The following is a 21,253-nucleotide window of genomic DNA, read 5'->3' as shown; positions in this document are numbered from 1 at the left end:
GTCCCCCTCCTACGCCTGGTGCCCATGAACCGTATGGGCCGTCTGCAGGCGTCGATAGTCACATTGATCGACGCTTGCAGACCGCCCCACAATCCAAACATCTGTTTCACGGCGATAGAGCAATGGCGCAGTGCATACATGCCGCCATCCACGCCCCAGGTGCCTGCCCAATTCCACCCTGTCCCCCAGATGGGCCGGCCGCATCCGTACATGCGCCCTATGGCTCCCCACTTCGCAGGGCCAACTTTCCACCCACAACATCAGCACCACTATGCTGGCGAGGAACAACCTACCCAGCTCCAGGTCCAGCATAGTGGTGCTGAAATGCAGGCGTATGCCTCCCCAGGACAACAATATCAACACCTCTGAGTGTGTTGGTGCCAATATATTTGGACGCCACAGTTGTGTGTGGTGCAGGCCTGGCCACGTTTGTTGTGGGCTCATGGTTTTGATTTTGATTACTTTACACCATGTTGGTGTCTATGCTTTGCTACTAAACGTTTGTGTTTGGTCCTAAGCCATAAATAAACTGTTTCATGGTTCATGGTTTGAATTCGTGTTGTTATTCATTTAGACCACACAACACAAGGTTTGCAACACATTTCCTTTGCCTACACTCTCACACACTTCTGGCCTTTTGGGCCAATGCATGCCCACGTGATATGAGGTTTTAGTTAATCTCTCGGGGTTTGACATGGCTTGCAAGCGATGGCAACGTTTAGGTCCTGCCATGGGCCCCGAAGAAAACTAAGTACACTTGCAATTGGACTTTCCTAACTGTAGTCGGCACAACACGATATCTGGGGAAAGTAAGTCGGCAACTGTCTAAAGTCCTGGTCAAACCCCGAGAGATGTAAGCTCGCAACCCGCGTCAAGGGTCCTCATGTTTTGCGAGTCCCTAACCCAACACCAACCCCAAAAAACACAAAATTACAAAATGGTCACATGTGACGTGGGAAGGTAAGCCGCCAAACAACATACACCCCTTCAAAGGTCATGAGCCTCCCACGGTGCTGGTCCAGATGGGCACTCAAAATATGCCGCCAAAGTATCACGAACTCTAAGGCCGGAGGAGACAGATCGGCCGAGAGGAATCACCGGGACATTGTCAGTGGTGTCTGCATGTGTTAGGATATAGTCAGCATCAAAGTTTGCATCATTAATGCGGCAGAAGTTATGCAGAACTACACCCGCTTGTATAACACGTGTGACATTCTGCATGGACAATTGCATTGTTGACAGAAAGACACGCCACCTGTTCGACATAATGCCAAAGGCACATTCCACACATCGCCGAGCTCGGCCCAGGCGGAGATTGAACATGCACCGACGGTCATCCAAGCCCCTTCTTGCAAAGGGACGCATGACTTGCCTTGTGAGTGCAAACCCCTCATCCGCCACGATTACATACGGGATTGGGGGCCCGCTGGAGCCCGGGAGGATGGAGGGTTCCGGCACCCCCAGTCGCCTATTCACGAGTCGCTTCCCCATTCTTGATGTACGGAATATGCGTGCATCTGCCGAGCTTCCATACGAGCCAATGTCAACAATAGTGAAACAATAATTAGTGTCCGCCAAGGCTAACAATACCATAGAAAAATACTGCTTGTAGTTATAGTATTGCGAGCCACTGCGTGGGGGCTTTCTCACACGAATGTGTTTGCCGTCTAGGGCACCAATGCAATTTGGAAATTCAGTAGCTCTAAGAAATCCCTCTGAAATACTTAGCCACTGTTCTGTCGTGGGCTGAGGCATGACCGTGGTCTTTAACCTCTGCCACAACACGACACAGGTGGATATGACAATTAAGGAAATGGTGGTGACTCCCAAAAGAAATTCAAAATGCAACGAATGATAACTATTGCCTGTGGCCAGAAATCTAGAAAAGAACGAGAAAGAAAAAGAAAGGCAGAACACATGTTAGTGGGGGGCTGGTGAAGAAGGCAGCGGCATGGACTAAGTTCTAGCAGCTTCACACATACCTCAAGGTCACAAGCAGCCGTTCCTCGGCCGAAATGCAGCGTCTCATGTTGGTATTCTGGTAGGTGAGACCAGAGCGAGTTTGCTCAAGCAGAAGGTCAAATGTGGCCACAGACATGCGGCAGAAGGCTCGAAATTTGTCGGGATGCCGGCGTAAGTCCTCATACAGGGTATGGAAATGGCCTTTTATTGTACGTTGGCCACAAGTGGATGAACCCAAATGCGACTTCTTCCAGGCGTGTGGTGCTGCAGCATGTGTCGGCGCTCGCCAAACCGACGTGAGATCATCCAGAGAAGAAGCACACGCGCCAGTGCTGGCGAAGCCATAATAGTTGGGTGTCAAAGCGATTCCAACGTGAAGGGAAAAACAAACACTGTGGTTTCTGCAGAGGCGGAAATAAGGTTCCAAACAGATTTCTACCAGCAAGCAGGGGTTGGGCCAGCTGGCCTATTTGTAGGCGGCCGTCCCACTAATCCCCTCTGCGTTTTTTACGCGCGATGCAAACGCTAGTCGTGCGCACGTTTAAAACGCACCAACGCTGCGTAAACGCAGTGCATACGCAGTACAAACGCGGCCAAAACGCAGCGTTTTTTGCGCACGCAAAACGCACACGCTCGTGTAAATCAGGCCTAAGGCAAATTTCATTTGGCCACCAGGCCCTCCCAGTGACCACTGCAAAACTAGGCAATTCTGCCATTCGGGAATCTGGGAAAGCTGGACGAAATCCCCTTTGGGAACCAAGATGGGGGCTATATTGATGGTCACTTTCTAGGGAAGAGATTCAACTAAGAAACTTGATAGAAGAGGATGACACAAGAATTTTCTATAAGGCTCCATGGTGACTTATCGCATATATGTAAGTAGTAAAGATGGTAAGCGATGGTCAATGTGTTTCAGCAATGTTTGCGATATTGCGGAGGCATGAGATCACATTGGAATACATTGTACGCGATATCGCAGTGTATTTTTCCTGTATAATCGGCGTGGAGCCCTGACGTGTATATTGGTGACGCACGCCATGAATAGTCAGATCTGTATTTGATGAAATATTCGGTTTGGGAGGGATCTGCCGGGTGAGGAGGATCCATTTCTGCGGCTGAGCTTGTTAGGAGCGGAGCACATGATCTCAGTCAGGTGGTGACTCACAACAGGAGAAGTTGCAGGGAGAGAAGGAGGAAGTTTTATCAGAGTTTCTAGTCAGTGGGAAAGTCTTGGTGATACATGAAGTGTTGTGTCCGGGCTGAGGACATGAAGACTACACTGCTAAGCCTCCGCTGGAGGGTCCCTGCTCTGTGCCTCCTATTAGGTGAGTGCTCGCCTCATCCCAAAGAATATGTCAGTTAGAGCAACTTTATTGTGCATAAGGATATGGACTTGTAGATGTAGCAGAGCTAAGGTGTGTAAAGGTTTTGCATTTTTTGTGTGTGCAGTGTGATAAATCTTTTAGTTGGCCGGTTCTACCTGCAGTCCCATGTAAAACCACGGGCAGCACATTGTGATAATTATCGTAGCAAGTAACACTCTCAGCTTTACTAGATTAGTCTATCGTTTTATGATTTGCTGGTTTATCTTTCCTTGACTCTGTGCGCACACGTAGGCCTCGTGCACACAACTGTAAGGGTTTTTACTGCCCGCAAATACGGATGCACATCCGAAACCGTGCCGCAATTGAGGGCCAGAATACGACGTGTTCTATATTTTGTAGATCATTTTTTACGGCCCGGACGCACATCTGTAAATATACACGGAAAGGTGTCTGTGGCTGTTAGAAATGAATAGGTCTGCAATTTTATTAGTAATTCCGGATAAAAGTTACGTTCGTGTGCATGGGGCCTTAGAATGTGTGTTGCGTTTTTGTTTTTATTAATAAACTCCTGTGTTTCCATGGGCGCTCCTCTACCAAAATGGAAAAAAAGCATGTTAAAAACGCACAGTGTGAACCCAGCCCTAGTATGGCTTTGTAGTCTGGACCGCCCCCTCACAGCTGTTAAGAGGCAATAATGGGGCATTGTAGACTGTAGTGCAGAAACCAGCTAGAAGGGGATATTTAATGATGACTACTCATGTATATATGTCACGTTGGGGTATATTTACATGAGTTGTTCACTTGTACAAGACGCGCGGCCGAAAAACGCATTGCAAAACTGTGGTGGTTTTTGATGCGCATGGTTGAAATCGATTCGTGTACCCATACCTGTAAGTCGACTACGCTATTGTTGCCGCGAAAGAAAATGGAAACTGAATTACCATTGGATTTCAATGGTAATACTTCAAACGGAAGCGAAATAGTTTCCGTTCCACTGACGGAAATGTTGAACAGAACCCGAGCGCTGATGTGAACAGGCCCTAGGGCATATGGACGTTCTAGAAGGGATGACTTGTTGGACTTGCCCTGTAATACGTGGTCAAGCCACCTGTTCATTTAAATGGCCAGCATTTAATACATTTCCCCTGGGGCAGTCACTGCAGGCAGATTATTTATAAATATCTCTGCTTGTTGTCAGTGAACAGAAATGTTCCTGTATACATTGATAGGATGAAAACATGTACAAATCTAATGCATCTCACACCTGAGGGCTGGCTACAATGTATCTTGTCTTTGTAAATTCTAAACCTATTAGCAGCACAAATGTATCATGTCCTGAGGGTTTGCTGCAATGTATCAGTATTGGTCAGACCACAAAGAATTGCCTGTTAGAACCTGCCTAGTTTATTATTGCTAATTCTTGTATTTGGGGATGTACCAGAGAAGTGGCCTCTGAAGGCGCAGAGTTCATTATACTGTACGTTTTTCTATGGAAACCACAGATCTCACATTGTGATATCAGGAATTGTACCTAATGACAAACCCGGCTCTGCTGTGCCTCACACATGATTTGTTGTCCTATATCTGCATATATAATAGGCTTTGATAGGTTAATGTTGCTCAGCACTTCCGTGTTCCTTTATGTAAAGAACTGAATGTAAATCACTTGATTCAGCTTAATAACCAAGGACGACGTCTTCCTCCTGCTATAATTGCCTTGTTCTGTTAATCTTCCACAGCGTGTGCAGCTGAATGTCAGCTCCCTACCACCATCGCCCCCTTAACATCCACGCCTGATGCCAACTGTACTTCAGTAGACACCACGGAGTGCGGCGCCTGCTCCCCGGGAACACATTCCAAAAATGGTGGGTAAAGACGTTACACTGGACAATACAGTAAAAATAATGGGACTGACTTATAAGGGACCATGAGGACCCAATTTTATGCTATTTCTTGTGGTCATTGTTGCCCCCTGCTGGGTAATTTTATCTTCAGCTGCCCGGAGGAGGGACGAATAGGGAGAGCTTAAGAGGGTGATAATAGTATCTGGAACCCCCCCCCCTACAAGCCATTCAGCGTTCTTTCTGCCGCTATTACTTAGCGAAGATGAATTTATTATCGGGATCAATGGGCTACAAGCAGACAGACTTGTGATATTTAAAAATGACCTGTCCTCTCTCCTGACGTCTGTTTTTAGTAAATAGTTCTCCACGATATAACAATTCTGAAGCATCTTTTCTTATATCTCTACGTTGTGCCGTTCCTCTGTTGTTCCTCCAAGAAATTTATAAATAAATTGACAACTGGGTGTTATTGGTTGGGGGAGGTGTGTCCCTACACACACTGACACTGTCCAATCAGCGCTGACAGAGTGAGACTGTGTAGGGACACACCCCTTTGATAAGCGCAATGCGAACACCCAGTTGTCAATTTATTCATACATTTCTAGGAGGAATAACAGAGGGATTGTACAACGCAGAGTTCGAAGAAAAGATGCTCCAGAATTGTTGTTTCATGTGGAATACAAGTATTTACTCAAACATACCTGTCAGGAGAGGGGACATGTTCTCTTTAACTTAATGGTTGTATGAAGGGAATTGTGGGATTTGGAGCGCTGTATAAGAAAAAATGCTCCGATCCCAATAAAGAAGTTTAGACCTATTTAGAGAGAGAGAGAGCGAGATAAGATGACGTTGCAAGACATACCATATGTGCAGTTGCACAGGGGCCCACAACCATCTTTAAGTACTGCTATCATTTAGTTTTATTCGAATTGGATCAAAATTCTGTTCCAACTTATTTTATAACATATCTTTATAGGGTCGGAGGTTTGTTTTTCGGAGACTGAGCACAGACTCTCCTGCTTCTCTTCATAAAGTCATAGACATAATATTTTGGCTGTATGTAGTCTCCACTAGGGGGAGCTTCGTTCATATCAACTTACACGGGAATCTAAGAGCTGTATAAATCTGTATGCAGTTAGCTCCCCCTAGTGGGAACCCTTTATCTGCATGTGCATCCTGTTACTTTCCCATACCTCCCAACCGTCCTGTTTTTCCACGCATATGTCCTGCAAAAAAAAAAAAGGTCCTAAAAGGGGTGTGGCTTATGCAAAGTGGGTGTATCTGTGACGTTTTTTGGGCATTCCCAGATGGAACTGCGGAGGTGCTTAAAAACGCCCCGCAAATGGGGACTTAAAATGTTGGCAGATATGCCTCCTAATTGTCCGTCTTTTGTAGGGACAGTTCCTGTCCCTATTTTCTCCTTCAATGTCGTTTTTTTTTTTTTTTTTTAAATGTTTCAATTTATATTGAAGGTTTTCAAGAAAGGATAAACTGTACATCAAACAATGCAATTAGCATCTGGGACAATCCCCATAAATTGAATCATGACAGACCAATATATTCCAAATATTTATATATATATATATATATATATATATATATATATATATATATATATATATATATATATATATGCCACATGTCAAAAAAGAAGGGAAGGAGAGGGGGAGGGGAGGTAAGAGAACGAGAATGTCTTCTAGGCAAAATGAACCTAAGAGATCGTCCCGAGGTATCTGAGCCATGGCTGCCATACTTGAAAGCAGAGCTCCTCCTTATCTGAGACCATACATTGTAACCGATCATTCACCATATTCCAATTCAGTTTAGTCTAAACCAGATGAAGAGGAATCGCTGGACTTTTCCAGGATGTGGCTATCGCAATTTTGGCTGCCAGGAAAAGAAAGGATACAAATTTATGAGAGGCCTTAGATAATCCAGGGACTGTCTCATTAACCCCTTAATGACCAGCCTAATTTGGACCTTAATGACCAAGCTATTTTTTACGTTTTTGAATCGTCGCATTCCAAGAGCTATAACCTTCTTATTTTTGCGTCGACATAGCTGTATAAGGTCTTGTTTTTTGCGGGACAAGTTGTATTTTTTAATAGCACCATTTTGAGGTACATATTATTTATTGATTAACTTTTTTTGGGGGGGGGGGGGGAATATAAAAAAATCAAATTTCGCCACTCTTTTTTGCGTCCTAAATCTACGCCGTTTACCGTGTGGTATAAATAACACAATAACTTTATTCAGCGGGTTGTTACGATTGCAACGATACCAAATTTGTATCGTTTTTGTATGTTTTACTACTTTTACACAGTAAACGCTTTTTTTTCTAAATGATTTGTTTTTGTGTCTCCATATTTGAAGAGCTGTAACGTTTTTTTTATTTTTTCGCCGATGCGGTTGTATGAGGGCTTTTTTTTTGCGGGACGACTTGTAGTTTTTATTGGTACCATTTTGGAGTTGATGCGACTTTTTGATCACTTTTTATTACATTTTTTTAAAGTCAGTATTCACAGAAAACAGCAATTTTTCCATAGTTTTTTTTTATTTATTTATTTTACGGCGTTCACCGTGCGGGTTAAATAATGTAATAGATTTATAGGGAAGAATGGTTGGATCCAGCGCTGGCAGAAGTAAAAGGAAACTTTTTCCAAGTTTTATTTGTTCTTAATTAAAAGAAGGTATTCATTAGCGTATATGGTATATCTTGCAATGATGGGTTTGACGGTAGGTAGCCTACGCGTTTCGGATGGTGTCTCCGTCCTTATTCATGGCTTAGAATGAGCTCATTCTAAGCCATGAATAAGGACGGAGACACCATCCGAAACGCGTAGGCTACCTACCGTCAAACCTATCATTGCAAGATATACAATATACGCTAATGAATACCTTCTTTTAATTAAGAACAAATAAAACTTGGAAAAAGTTTCCTTTTACTTCTGCCAGCGCTGGATCCAACCATTCTTCCCTACACAACAGCAAGTTTTTCCGTGTGCCACCACGAGGATCCGAGCGCCAGGATTACCATTCACAAAACACGCAACTTTCACAAGGTGAGCTGGAGAAATCCTCCCTATTTTTACTTGTTAATAGATTTATAGTCGGGGTCGTTACGGACGCGGCGATACCAAATATGTGTAACTTTTTAACTTTATTTTGTTTTTTTAATAGTAAAGCAGTTTGTAAGGGGAAAAGCTGGGTTTTTAATTTTTTTCACATTTTTTTTAAAATTAACTTTATTAAACTTTTTTTTTACTAGTCCCATTAGGGGACTATAATATGCGATTCTGCGATCGCATTTATAATACACTGCAATACTTTTGTATTGCAGTGTATTACTGCCTGTCCGTTTAAAACGGACAGGCATCTGCTAGGTCATGCCTGCGGCATGATCTAGCAGGCATTCACTCCAGGCAGCCTGGGGGCCTTTATTAGACCCCCCGGCTGCCATTAGAGACACAGACACTCGGCGATCGTATCGCCGGGTGTCGGTGGGAGAGAGAGGGAGCTCCCTCCCTCTCTCCAAAACCACTCAGATGCGGTGCTCGCTATTGAGCACCGCATCTGAGGGGTTAAACGTGTCGCTCCCAGCCCTCAGCTGCCTCTGGCAGCTGAGAGCAGGGAGATTTGACAGCTCCCTGCTCTGTAAACTTATTCCGATGCCGCAACGTAAAAAGTCTATGGCATCGGAATAAGGCCCGTTAGTGACCGACGTAGAAACACGATGGGCCGGTCACTAACGGGTTAAGTAACGCCTGTGATGGGGACAGTTTCAAGTTAATCTGAGTTATAGAATATAACCTATTAAAGATTTGTATCGCCAAAACCAGTGTACCCTTGGGCAACTCCATCATACATGCAGAGGGTCTCCCACACTTCCACATAGTCTGAAGCAAGAAGATGAGGCAGAAGGGAACATCTTGGCCAGTCTGGAGGGAACGAAGTACCATCGTAAAAATATAATTGACTTTAACCAGCGAAGCGTTAATGGAAATTTTCGCAGTACGTTCTGCCGTATCCTGCCATTCCCTCACAGTAAAGGATGTGTGTAAGTCCCTCTCCCGCATAGACATATATGACGGTCTGTCCGATGGAGAAACCAAAAATGAGTAAATATTAGACACGAGATGATGACCACTAGAATTATTCAAGCATAAATTCTCAAATACTGAAGTATTCTGCAGAACCGAAAGGTTTAAATGAGGACATAAAGTGGTGAATCTGGTAAAAGCAAAAAATCCCAGAGTCCGGCATGTGGTGGAAGGACTGATAAAAATGACAGGGATTTTACGCCTAATCTACCAAAGAAGTGTCCGATTCGGTATAGATTTTTATCCAGCTGCCAATGGAACGCTGACGGTTGCATTCCAGGAGTGAAAAATAGGATTAGCAAAAAATGTGGCTGCGGGTTGTGCACGGAACAGAGCCGGAACCTGTGAACCTATTCCACAGCGCCAAGGAAGGAGAGGAGCGGGCATAACACGGGTGGTATGTGCTTGGGCTACAGGCATAACAACTGGTCTACAGGAACATAAGGAGTAGCTGCCTGTTCTATAGAAATCCAACGTGTTTGGTTACTTATACTGTGGAGTGAGACTAAGTGTGTCAGACGAGCAGCATAGTATTTAGTGAGGTTCAGTAAACCCAAACCCCCTGATACTTTAGGAGCATAGAGAGTACTTTGTGGGACTCTACATCGTTTAGGACCCCAAATAAAGGACAATATAAGCCTTTGAAGGCCTTTTAAATAGGGGGCAGGGACATCTATTGGTTAAGTACAGAAGAAGTATAAGATTCTGGGAAGAACCGTCATTTTATCAGCTGCTATGCTGCCGAACCCGGAAAGAGGCATAGAAGCCCAGTGCAACAGATCTGTTTTCAGTTTTTGTTTTAGAGGGAGGAAATTTGTGCGAAAAAGGGTGGAATAGCAAGGAGTGAGGTGAACCCCCAGGTAAGGAGATTTTATCTTCCCTCCATCTCGGCTCAAAGTTCAATTGTATCAACTTGGCCATGGAATGTGGAATGCTGATGTTCAAGACCTCAGACTTGTCATGGTTAACATTCAATCCTGAGATTTGGGAAAATTGGTCTAAGACGTGATAGAGATTCGGGATGGACGTAAGGGGGGACGACAATACCAATAAGATGTGGTCCGCATGTGTCTAACCCCCTAACCTAGACCCCCTTTATGTCTTTATTCATCCTGATCAGATGGGCCAGGGGCTCAATTGCCAAGACAAAAAGGATAGGGGAGAGAGGGCACCCCTGTCTCGTCCCCCGGGCTATGGATATACTGTCTGAGAAAAATCCCTTAGTCATCACCTGGGCAGATGGAGTAGAGTATAGACTTCTCAAAAGGGTAATACATTTAATCGCCAAACCCCAACGCCTTAAAACAAAAAATAAGTAGTCCCAGGTCAAGGAATCGAAAGCTTTATGCAGGTCAAGCGACAGGCACGGTGCTCTGGTTTTCCGCGATCCATCCCAATGTAAACGAACAAGGGATATAAGATCAATGATTCTTCTAGTCTGATCAGCCGCTTGTCTGTTCGGTACAAAACCCACCTGATCCGGGTGAATGTATTGTTCTAGAAAGGCATTGAGTCTCGTGGCCAAGATTTTAGTGAGAATCTTCTTCTGATTTATTTTTCTATTTTTTTCTTTTTCTTTTTCTTCTATGATAAAAATATTTACATTATAGGGAGCCCCTGAGGTCTGGACCGCTATATGGTAGTATTATGGAGCTATTATTTAGATATTGTATGGTAGTATCATTTGGGCACTAAAAATAAATATTGTCTACATTTTATAGCAGTATTGTTTGTCAATGTATGACTCTTTTTTTTTTTTTTTTTAAATTTAAAAAAAGTGGCGTCCCGACTTTACTTGTTGCCAGGGGCCCCTTTTAATCCTGTCCATACTAGACCCCAACTTATATATTATTAGAGTGAGGGTCCTCGTCTTTCCTTTGACTCCAGGAAACTGAAATATGGGAGTTGTTTGGTGACGTTGTCACGTGTTAGCGATGCTGTTGCTCTGCCTGTAAGATATACCGTAATTCTCATTGATTTCCTGAGCTGCAATACCACACACAACCCGTGGACTTTTTAGAAAAAAATAGCCATGGTTTTGAAAAATTTCAAAAACCCCTTTAAGCTGCCCCTACGAAAGCACTGAGGTTCATAGAAAAAGAATTGTCATGAGGACACGGTAACGAAAAAGTTGCTAGTATTAGTTCTTAAAGGGGTATGCTCAAGATTAAAACTTCTCACCTAACCAGAGGATACCACCACTGATCAGGAGAACAATGGTCGGACATGTGCGCTGTCACTCCATATAAAATCTATGGGACTGCCGATGATATCCGAGGACTATCTCCGGCAGTCCCATAGAGGTGAACGTAGCTGTAGTGAGCATGCTCGACCACTAAGCCATTTAAAAGGGGGACACAGGGACCCCCATTCTCGTGATTGGTGGGGTCCCAGGAGTCAGACATCAGCACTTATCACCTGGCCAGTGGGTAGGTGAAAAATTAGAACATTTTTACTAGCTTTAAATATTTAAAGGGATATTCCAATTAATATGTGTGGCGTATCCACAGGACATACCATACCTGATAGGTGGGGGTCCCTCCTCTGGGACCTTCGTCTATTGGGAGAATGGGGATCCAGTTACCCCGGTTCGCTGCTTTCTGCCAGCCGCATTCTCTGTGTACTTCATAGGAGTGGTGGCCGAGCTTGTGAATGGCTCTCTCCATTGAAGTCTATGGGAGTTCTAGAAAGAGCTGAGCCGCAAAGGAATAACTCCATTTAATTTCAAGTGTGACCCCCCCCCCCCCTTCCAGTCACTTCTATGGGGTTTGCGGCCAGTGTGAATTAAGGTAAGTCGATGTAGCTACTTGCCTGCAAACGCTGATGCTGCTGCAGAATCAACTGTAGCCTCTGGTGCCGATGTGTCCTCGCTCGTCCGACACGATGCAGGACCTGGGGCAGGAAGTGAGTGACGTCACAGCGTGATCTCTCGAGAACACGCTGTGTGTCTGCACTGCCAGAAGCTGGGCGTTCTGAAGAGAAGTGGATGATACTTCTATACACAACGCCCAGCTAGTAAAAGAAGTAAACACGCCCTGATGTAACGCACATAATACACGCCCAGTTGTACTTTAGAAAGCCTCATTTACATAAATATAAAAATGGTCATAACTTGGCCAAAAATGCTCCTTTAAAAAAAAAAAAAAAAACGTTACTCTTATCTACATTGCAGCGCCGATCTGCTGCAATAGGAGATAGGGGTTGCAAAATCTGGTGACAGAGCCTCTTTAAGTACGTTTTTTCTTTCCCCCACTCTGGGAGGCACACAGATTAATTACGATGTGACCGGCAGACACTGGGTCAGGGGGACACGTCCTGGATGCAAGGACTGCTTGGGCTTTGTAGGCCAAAAGATGGTGTCTGTGTACTTCAGGCCTAGTTCCCTTTTAATTTATGGTTGCTGGCTGCACGGCCCAACTGGCCTCCACATGAACCAACTCCCACCCACCCCTTAGTCTCGCACTACTTCTGGCCACTGCCGGTGCACCTCTCACTGACTGTCTTAAAGCCACATCTACTATTACGTCCCCTTCACCGCACAGCTATCTGTATAGTGTGGGCCCACACACCACCCCTGCTCGCTTTTTAAGACCTGAAGACACCCCAGGCCCAACGATGTAATACTGACTAGTATGGTCACACAACAACTTTGTTGACCAGAGCAATTGTCCCCTTCTCCTATGCAGCACATCTTCTCCCATCTTTGTCAGACAATGACCAGATTTACCAATGTACAAGTGCCACCGGTAGTGAAGGGAATAAGCGTACGACCGCACAATAACACAATGCAGTGGGACAATAGCAGGACAACATATATGTAGCAAATCTATGTATACTTCCCCCTCCTCATTTTGTGGATTCAGTCCCCAGATATCTCTGCTAAAGACATGGAAACTTTCCTTGCCAAAAACCATATTCTTCTCCATAGGGGGCAGTATTATGGCGGTCAATGCTGGTGTTCTATAAATTTCATACTTTAGTTTTCAGGTCAATAGCTTATTGGACTTTATTAGGAAAATTACCACTTTCATAAGCCTGAAATTCTGCTCAGAACAGTTGTCCCTTCCCCCCATGATGGTATGATGGGAGTGACATTAAAAATAAAAAGTACCTTCATGAAGATATTACTAAAGCTAACTCTATTTACCATATCTGAAACTGTTTTTGGATGGACATTATCATGTAAAGAGAAGTAACATTGATGAGCAAAACTGGCATTGGGGTACCACTCATTAGTTAGCCCACTGTCCCAATAAAGTATGAGATCCAGAAATAACCCCGTGCCGGATGGTGATCTGAGATGTTGGAAAATGGGTGTGTAATGTTATTATTACAGTAGATTAAATCTTTCCTACAGAAGTAAACATTTTAATGAGGACCGTCCTACTTCTATACTACCCCAATTATCCTGGCACAAGAGAGGGAGCCTAACACAGGTTCATATCACCCATGGTTAAGAGGGATTTACCGGACCCCCATTCTCCATAGGTCCCGTAGCCGCTGCTAGCATTTTCTATGGTACTTCCTCCCGGCCTTCGGTCTACAGTAGTTTGCTGACGTCGTGTACCCTATGACACCAGAAGAGATCTAGGCGCTGATGTAAAGCACCAAAGTTGTTGCTAAATATGGATCCTGTAGTGTATTGATGTTTAAGAAAGGGATTACTGGCATAAGGATTCTTACTTTTGCCACTGATCTTCATAGATAACCAATCTATGTACGTGTTCTGAAATTAAATGTCTTATTCTTAATCAAAATAATAGGGTTTTAAAAACAAAGTGCTCCCCCTCCCCTTAAACAAAGATACAGCCCTCTCTGCCTCTCTCACAGCGCAAGTCCTAGCACGATCTCAGCAAGATCTACATCCAGCCAATCGGCTACATGTAACCAAACACTTGTCTCTATAGCTTAGGAAATTCCTCATGGTCGTGTCGCTGGCAATCGTTTCTGTGATGAGAAGGGAAGTTACGATTTTAATTGACGTAAATAAATGGTATATAATGTGCACTAAAAGTTGATGCTCTCATCTTGGTGGACCGCTGATCATCCTCTGTATCTGTAACTTACATTTTATCTTTTCTGTTTACAACCCCTTGAAGCCAAGTTTAATTGATCTTCCTTGATATTTAACCCTTTCCATTGATAATTCTTTTGTATATAACCTAAAATGTTTCCTTTCTTCCAGACACAGAGTCGTGTTTCTGCTGTTTGAGTGGCTTCTGTGTAAATTTGTTAGATTGCATGCCTTGTACATCTGGGTTTTACCAGCCACAGGGTCGTCAGGTGACATGTCTGCCGTGTCCTCATGGGCTTTATACCAAGTAAGGGAGTTTTTATATTTCTCTATGTAGCGTGATGAATCATTTGTGTTTTATTTTAGCTCAAAATAATTAGGAGTTGACACTTCACAAAATGGGCTAAAACTGTTGACTTGTTTTGAATTTTGGCAATAAAATCGAGCCATTATTTTATTTTGTCTTTTTGAAAGTTTATGGGTACATACTGTAAGTGTTCATGATGTATGAAATATCTATCTTAAAGAACACCGGTCATCTCTCCTGACACGTCTGTTTTTGTAAATGCACATATTCCCCAGAAATTAACAATTCCGGAGCATCTTTTCTTAGAACAGTTTTTTTTGTACTTCTATAATTCCTCCTGGAAATGCACAAATAAACTGAAAGCTACCGGTCACTATTCCCCTTGTCAATTGTTATTACACACTCTCAATGTCTGATCAGTGCTGACTGGGTACTGCTGTGAAGGGGCACTCGCCAACGACAATGGAAATGGTAACACCGTGTTTGTTCATACATTTTCAGGAGGAATGGCACAATGCAGAGTTCTAGGAAAAGATGCTCCAGAATTATTTCACGGTGAATAAAAGTATTAACTAAAACAGACGTGTCAGAGGTAGAAGTCCTCTTTAGACGGGTTGTCTAACCATGAAAATGAAGGTGGCTCGGTGATCAGCTGTAATCACCAGGGGAAGTGGCAGCTGGATATACATTTCCCCTGCAGCGGCCACTACAGGGGACATGAATAGCCGCCATGCATTACTGCAAGTGAATAGGTCTCGTCCTCCAGAGTGGGAGCCGCTGATCCTTAGCAGATCTTTGCTCATGATCCTCACCCAACATAAGCCGAGGAGCACTATCTATGAAAAGGGTAACCTCTTGGTCGTTGGGACCTTGTATCTGAATGTATACGTATGTTTTTGAGGGATAATCCAGTTACCAGGTTTAGAATCTGTCATTACATTTGTCTATTTAGTATGTCCTGTTTGGACGTGGAAATCTTACCCCTGTACTTCTATTTTTTTTATCATATAGCACGACGGGAAGTGTAATATGCCAGTCGTGCCAGCCCGGGTATTTTACAAATAAGACTGCATCTGTGTCTTGTATGCCGTGTGAAAAAGGTAAGATCATACATATACATGACTACTTTGATGCCCAGTCCAAATGTATACATTAAAGCCTATGTTCACCTATTAAAACCATTCTACAGTTTTACATATAAATATAATCTATTTTAGAAGCTGAATATCTTCTTGCATCCCCTGCTGGTTCAGTCTTTGCACAGAGCTCATTGTTGTGATTTGTAGCCTTTAGACCAGGGACGTATTTATAGGGGAGGCAGCGTCAGAAGTCGCACCTGGACCTTGGTCATCAGTTTTATAAATGATACATGGGGGAGGGGGGGCACTATTACAAATTTTGCATAGGATTTATAAACCTGCAAACATGGGCATCAATAAATGTACTGCAGTTGTGTAACCCGATTCGAAATCCAGCCACTACAAAGAGGATTCTATTGATCATAGCTGTAGTTTTTATGAGGTTATTGGCTAGTGCTTTCTTAGATAGTCCACTTGCTTATCACCCCCCTGTAAGAAGCAAGCAGCGAACGTACGTTGGTGTGCGGCTATGTGTATTACGTCTTAGTCTTGCTACACTTTTATTAGTCTGTTTTGGTATTGGTTACTCTCTATATATATTTTTTGTGGCTGATGGATATTCATCTGGATGGTGCCCTACATTGTGTATTTTACCTGGCTAAAAATATATATATGATGTGTATGTAACACATGACCACTTTACATTTGCTTTTTTGTGAGTGTGTTTTCCACACTCAATAACGGCAATAACATTGATGCAATTACAAGTGGATGTGGACATGTTCTGTATATAGAGTGGATCCTCTGAAACCAAACACAGAAGAAGAGTGAAAAAGGGAGAATAGAGCAGGGCCTATGCGTTTTCATGAAGCCTGGGTGACTCTGACTAAATAATAGCTGCAGCTGTAACTATAGCTAATTCCTGGACAAGTGGAAGAGGAGGTTCGGTCCGCAAATAGCTGATGCAAAAATTAAAACCGCAATCGATTTTTTTTTTTTTTTTCTTCTTGAGAAAAAAATACATTTTACATTGGCCTCTGGTTACTTGGACAAACAGTTGAATGTATCCACCACCCACACACTAGGTAGAACCTACAACTAGCTCTGTGCAGATCTTTCCTTTGGTAGAAACTAAACAAGTTCCAATTCCTAATAAACAATGCGAATGCAATAACATGGGAAATTGTAATGATGCTTTTATTAATAGGGTTTCTTTTTGATGGCCACACCTGATCCTTGCTTGTTAGATAAACTTCACACGTGCCAAATTACTAATTACCGGTCTGCAAAACGCGGCTCGTTTTGCACTGTGGATTTTGGCCGTGCGACTTCTAACAGATGAAACAAGTTGGCTTTTTCCAAGAATCCTACAGCTCCATGTCAATCAGGAGTACAGAAAGTCAAATCTTGAAACCTTACTCTGCCTGTCAAATTTTCCATTTTACTAAATATACTGCAAGAAAAGAAATCCCATGACAGTTTTTTTTTTTTTTTTGAGTGTTTGTCCTCTAAGTCAGATGGTTATTATATAAATTTACAGCAGTTTGTCTTGAGGGCAATTATTGGACAAAGATAAACCAGTCAAAGAGAGATGTGGGGTGCGTTGCCAAGTGATAAAATACTAGCTAACAAACATTTTTAGAAAGGCAATCATGTGATGCTGCTTGAAGGCATGTTCTAGCACAGATGTCTGTTTTTATATATCTATGAAAGCATTGGGAACTCACACACTCAGCTTTCCTAGAGACAGATCTACAGTAGGTAGGAAATCGCTGAATAGAACGTTCTATGTTTTTATATTTACGGATCTTTATTTTAGCTGAAAGTGCTGTATAAGTTGGGCACGATAAAATTCCAGGTTGTCAGGCTGCAGCATCCTGACGCTGGGCACTGGAATGGTTTTGTCTACTTCACTGAGGTCTATTGAGATATTTTTGTACCTGATTAGTTGATCTATTTTGTGAGGAGGAAAAAACTGCTGTGATTATCATTACATCTTTCTAAAGTCTTTGTTAAATTTACAGGTCGATTTGCATCCGAACAGAACGCCTTTCAGTGTGAACCTTGTCCGAAAGACACATTTTGCAAGTAATTGTTGTTGTTATTATTATGAAGGTTAAAAGGGAAATGCCACCAAAAATAAATGTTCTTGATTGTTTCATTGGGGGACACAGACCATGGGCATATGCACTAGGAGGCATGACACTAAGAATAAAAAAGTGTTGGCCCCTGCTATTGTATATACCCCTCTTACAGGCACTCAGCCAGTCCGTCTTAGCTTAGTGTCGATAGGAGGTAGGCACCTTCTGGTAAAGCAGGCAGTGTTTGCGTTTTTTATGGGTTTGTTTTTTTCATTTCCGTTCTTTTAGCGGGGTAACGGGGACGTCGCTGTCCCCCAACTTTCCTCAGTGTCTGGCAGGCGCGAAGTGTTTCAACGCACTGCCGTCCCCCTGCCATGCTGAAGACGAGGAACAAGAGAGCAAACTCCTGTGTCACCCACCAGCCTAAGTCGTCCCCCCTTTGCACCCACCTGTGTCCCACCTCATTGCAGATGGCACACGGAGGGGACTTCCCTGCTGGTACTACATTCTGGAGAGGAACTGGACTAAAGGACAGTTGAGTATTACCTAAACCCCCTTCTTCCATCCATTGGTGTTCCGTGCGCCTGGCGCATTTCTTGGGCACTTTTCCCTGGCACACAGGCGTGCTTGCCTCTTGCCGCTCCTGCGTTCAGAGACTCCCCCCTTTCCGCGGCATTGCTAAAGATTTTTTTTTTTTCCCCTGGGGGTTCCCCTATGCCATGCGTCCCACGACTGCCATTTCCCCTTGCGGTCTGCCATTTTTTAGGCTCTCTCTGTCAGGGGCCAGAACTCTTCTGGCTTGTGATTGGTGCATGGCTGTCTTGTGACCGCAGGCGACTAATCGTGGCATATAAAGGGGGCACGTCATAATCTCGTGCTCTCCGCTCCCCACAGACGAGCAGGGCCATTACTCTCTCCTAGGGAATCCTCCCGATAGGTACCTTATGTAGTTAACTCTGCCTGCTTCAAATGTGGCCAAAAAAACCTCATGTGGTCAACCTACTCCTCTGTGTAATTCAGGCTGGACTCCAGGCCAAGCATCTGTGGACGCCCAGACATCTCGGGCACCCCCAGCAATGCCCACGCCTAATACTGACACTGAACCGCAATGGCCTCAATCCCTCTCCAGGGTCGTAGTTCACCTCCCCAATGTCAGCTGGTCAATGATGGGCATCTTAGTTCACCTTTCAGACCAACCTTCTGGAAACTCCCCATCCATGTCTTCTTCGCATGGCATTCTGAAACAGGTCACGTCCGCGCAGTCTCCCCAACCCCTCCAGGGGACCTATCTGCTGCATCTACTGCCTCACTGGGAACCCTTGTCCGAGGGTAAACTCTCTGATTCCAATTCAGGACTGGATGACAAGCAATCTCCCATGTTGGCCTCTACGGTGAGAAGTCTCCTCATTGCCATCATAAACGCCTTACATCTTACAGATGTGGACCCGTCTCCTCCTATGGAGACTGTCTCCTGTCTCCACCCCAGGCAATACGCACAAACCTTTCCCCTCCCACTCGGAGTTTGAAGAAGTAGTCTCAAAGGAATGGAAGCATCCTGATAATAAATTTGCCCAGACCTCTTGCCTGGGTCTTGTGTATCCTTTTCCAGAGGATATTTACTCCAAAATGGGTGAGCTTTTGGCTATGGATCATCCGGTCTCCAGCCGGCCTAGACTGCTACCTTTCCTATGGTAGAAGTAATGAGAGAGGGGCCACCAATCATACAATAAATATGTGAGAGACCACATTGGTGTGCACCACCTAGGAAAGTATATTTTGAAGAGAGGAGAGGAAAAGAGTATGTGGTATTATAATATGTAACTTTTATCAGTTTAATTAAGATAAACAAATAATGATACCCAGTTGCATTAATTGGAACTTTTATGTGTGAGTGACCCCTGAACTCCCACTCCCCTATGGGCCAAAAAGACAATGCAACATGTGTATGTCACTAAAACCTGTGAACCCAAGTATAAACTAGAAAAAGCACTTGAGTACTGTGCTAATATTCACCTGGTAGGCAACACTGTGAATGGAGTCCGGACAATGCGATCACCAAGATCAGCAGAGCGGCAGTGCGGGGGGTGCCGTCCGGATAAATAAAAGTGATATATTAGACCACATACTTCTCCTCTCCTCCCTTCCTCTATTCAAATAAACTTTCCTATGGCAGACCTTGCTTCATTCCGTGATCCTTTTGGGCCGCCACATTAACTCTTTCCCCAGGTCTTCCTTTGAGGCCGCTGGCATGGTCTTGTGGCAAATCTTTGCTTCTGCATGGGTCAGCAGAGTCTATACTGAATGGGCTCGCCATTTCCATGATGATTTTTTATTTTATTTTTGTGGCTGAAGATCTGGTGAATCTCTCCCACCACTTGTTAAACGCTACTAAATATCTGTGCGTGGCCTCCGTGTATTCGGATCACCTTGTGGCTCTTGCTTCCTTTTCCATGGTTGCCGTGCACCAGACGGCGTGGCTCAAATCCTGGAACCCTTCTACTAAATGCTCCTTGACCTTTGTTGGCTCCAGTCTCTTTGGAGTCTGCTCGAACAAAATCCTCTCGGAAGCATTGGGTGGGAAAAACACTCGCCTGCCTCAAACTAAGGCTCATTGTGCTCCTAATCTCAGGAAACTGGAACTTAATTTTTGTCCCATTCATAGATTCCTCGGTCAACAGCATCTGGATACCAGTCCCACCAGGACTCTAAGAGCAGACCTTCCTTCCATCCCAGTTTCTGCCCTCAAGCCTCTAAGCCTGTAGCGGATAAAACCAGTTCCACCTGAAGTTGTGTTCCCACTCGGGTCTTTTAGTGGTGGGCAGACTTGTACGCTTCAGACGTCAGTCTCTTAGGGTATGTTCACACGGCTTAGCAAAATACGTCTGAAAATACGTAGCTGTTTTCAGGCGTAAACGGCTCCTAATTTTTGGACGTTTTTGAAACTACTCGCGTATTTTACGGACGTTATTGGAGCTGTTTTTCAATGGAGTCCAAAAACGTCCCAAGAAGTGACATGCACTTCATTTTCGCAGGCGTCTTTTTACGCGCCGTCTTTTGACAGCAACGCGTAAAATAAAACCTCGTGGGAACAGAACATCGTAAAACACATTGAAAGCAATGAGCAAATGTTTGTAGGCGTAATGGATTACGTCTGAAAACAGTGCGTGTGAACAAACCCTAATATATCGAACACCTAGTTGTGGGGAAGTAATCTCCTCGGGATTTGGATGTTGTCTGCGTCTTGCAGGTCAACCTATCGGTTACTCCTCCTTTCGCAACTCCGCTTGCCGACCTCTTGGGCTACAATCACTCATTGGCTGCATTTAGCTATTCCCAAGGTCTACCATATGAAAAGGAAGAAAACCCCATTTTGGATTATGGCTCATTCCCCTTGAGTGGTCGGTGCTTCCGTGTCTGTGTGCCATCAGGCTTTGGCTCTTAAGCTCGGCAAGGCGGCTACCTGGAAAAATTTGCTAATGTCCACTAAATTTTACAGGGTTTATACCATTTGTGTTCGCAGATGCTTCCCCTGATGAAGCCG

At 44.0% G+C, this 21,253-nt stretch overlaps 1 protein-coding gene across 1 annotated transcript in view; it reads left to right on the top strand.

Moving 5' to 3' along the window:
- The first annotated feature begins 3,135 nt into the window (after window positions 1-3,135).
- LOC142723704 (uncharacterized) overlaps window positions 3,136-21,253 on the top strand; it is a 31,725-nt gene continuing 13,607 nt past the window's right edge. Inside the window, exons 1-5 of the mRNA XM_075848936.1 lie at window positions 3,136-3,287; window positions 5,027-5,152; window positions 14,417-14,552; window positions 15,564-15,652; window positions 17,656-17,719. Of these exons, the coding sequence (XP_075705051.1) occupies window positions 3,203-3,287; window positions 5,027-5,152; window positions 14,417-14,552; window positions 15,564-15,652; window positions 17,656-17,719 (500 nt within the window). The 5' untranslated portion in view covers window positions 3,136-3,202. The remainder of the gene's footprint in view (window positions 3,288-5,026; window positions 5,153-14,416; window positions 14,553-15,563; window positions 15,653-17,655; window positions 17,720-21,253) is intronic.

The sequence above is a fragment of the Rhinoderma darwinii genome, chromosome 1, assembly GCF_050947455.1.
Source record: "Rhinoderma darwinii isolate aRhiDar2 chromosome 1, aRhiDar2.hap1, whole genome shotgun sequence".
In the NCBI taxonomy this organism is placed as follows: Eukaryota; Metazoa; Chordata; class Amphibia; order Anura; family Rhinodermatidae; genus Rhinoderma; species Rhinoderma darwinii.
The sequence above is the reverse complement of the archived record's forward strand: the minus strand, read 5'-3'. Positions and strand labels throughout refer to the sequence as shown.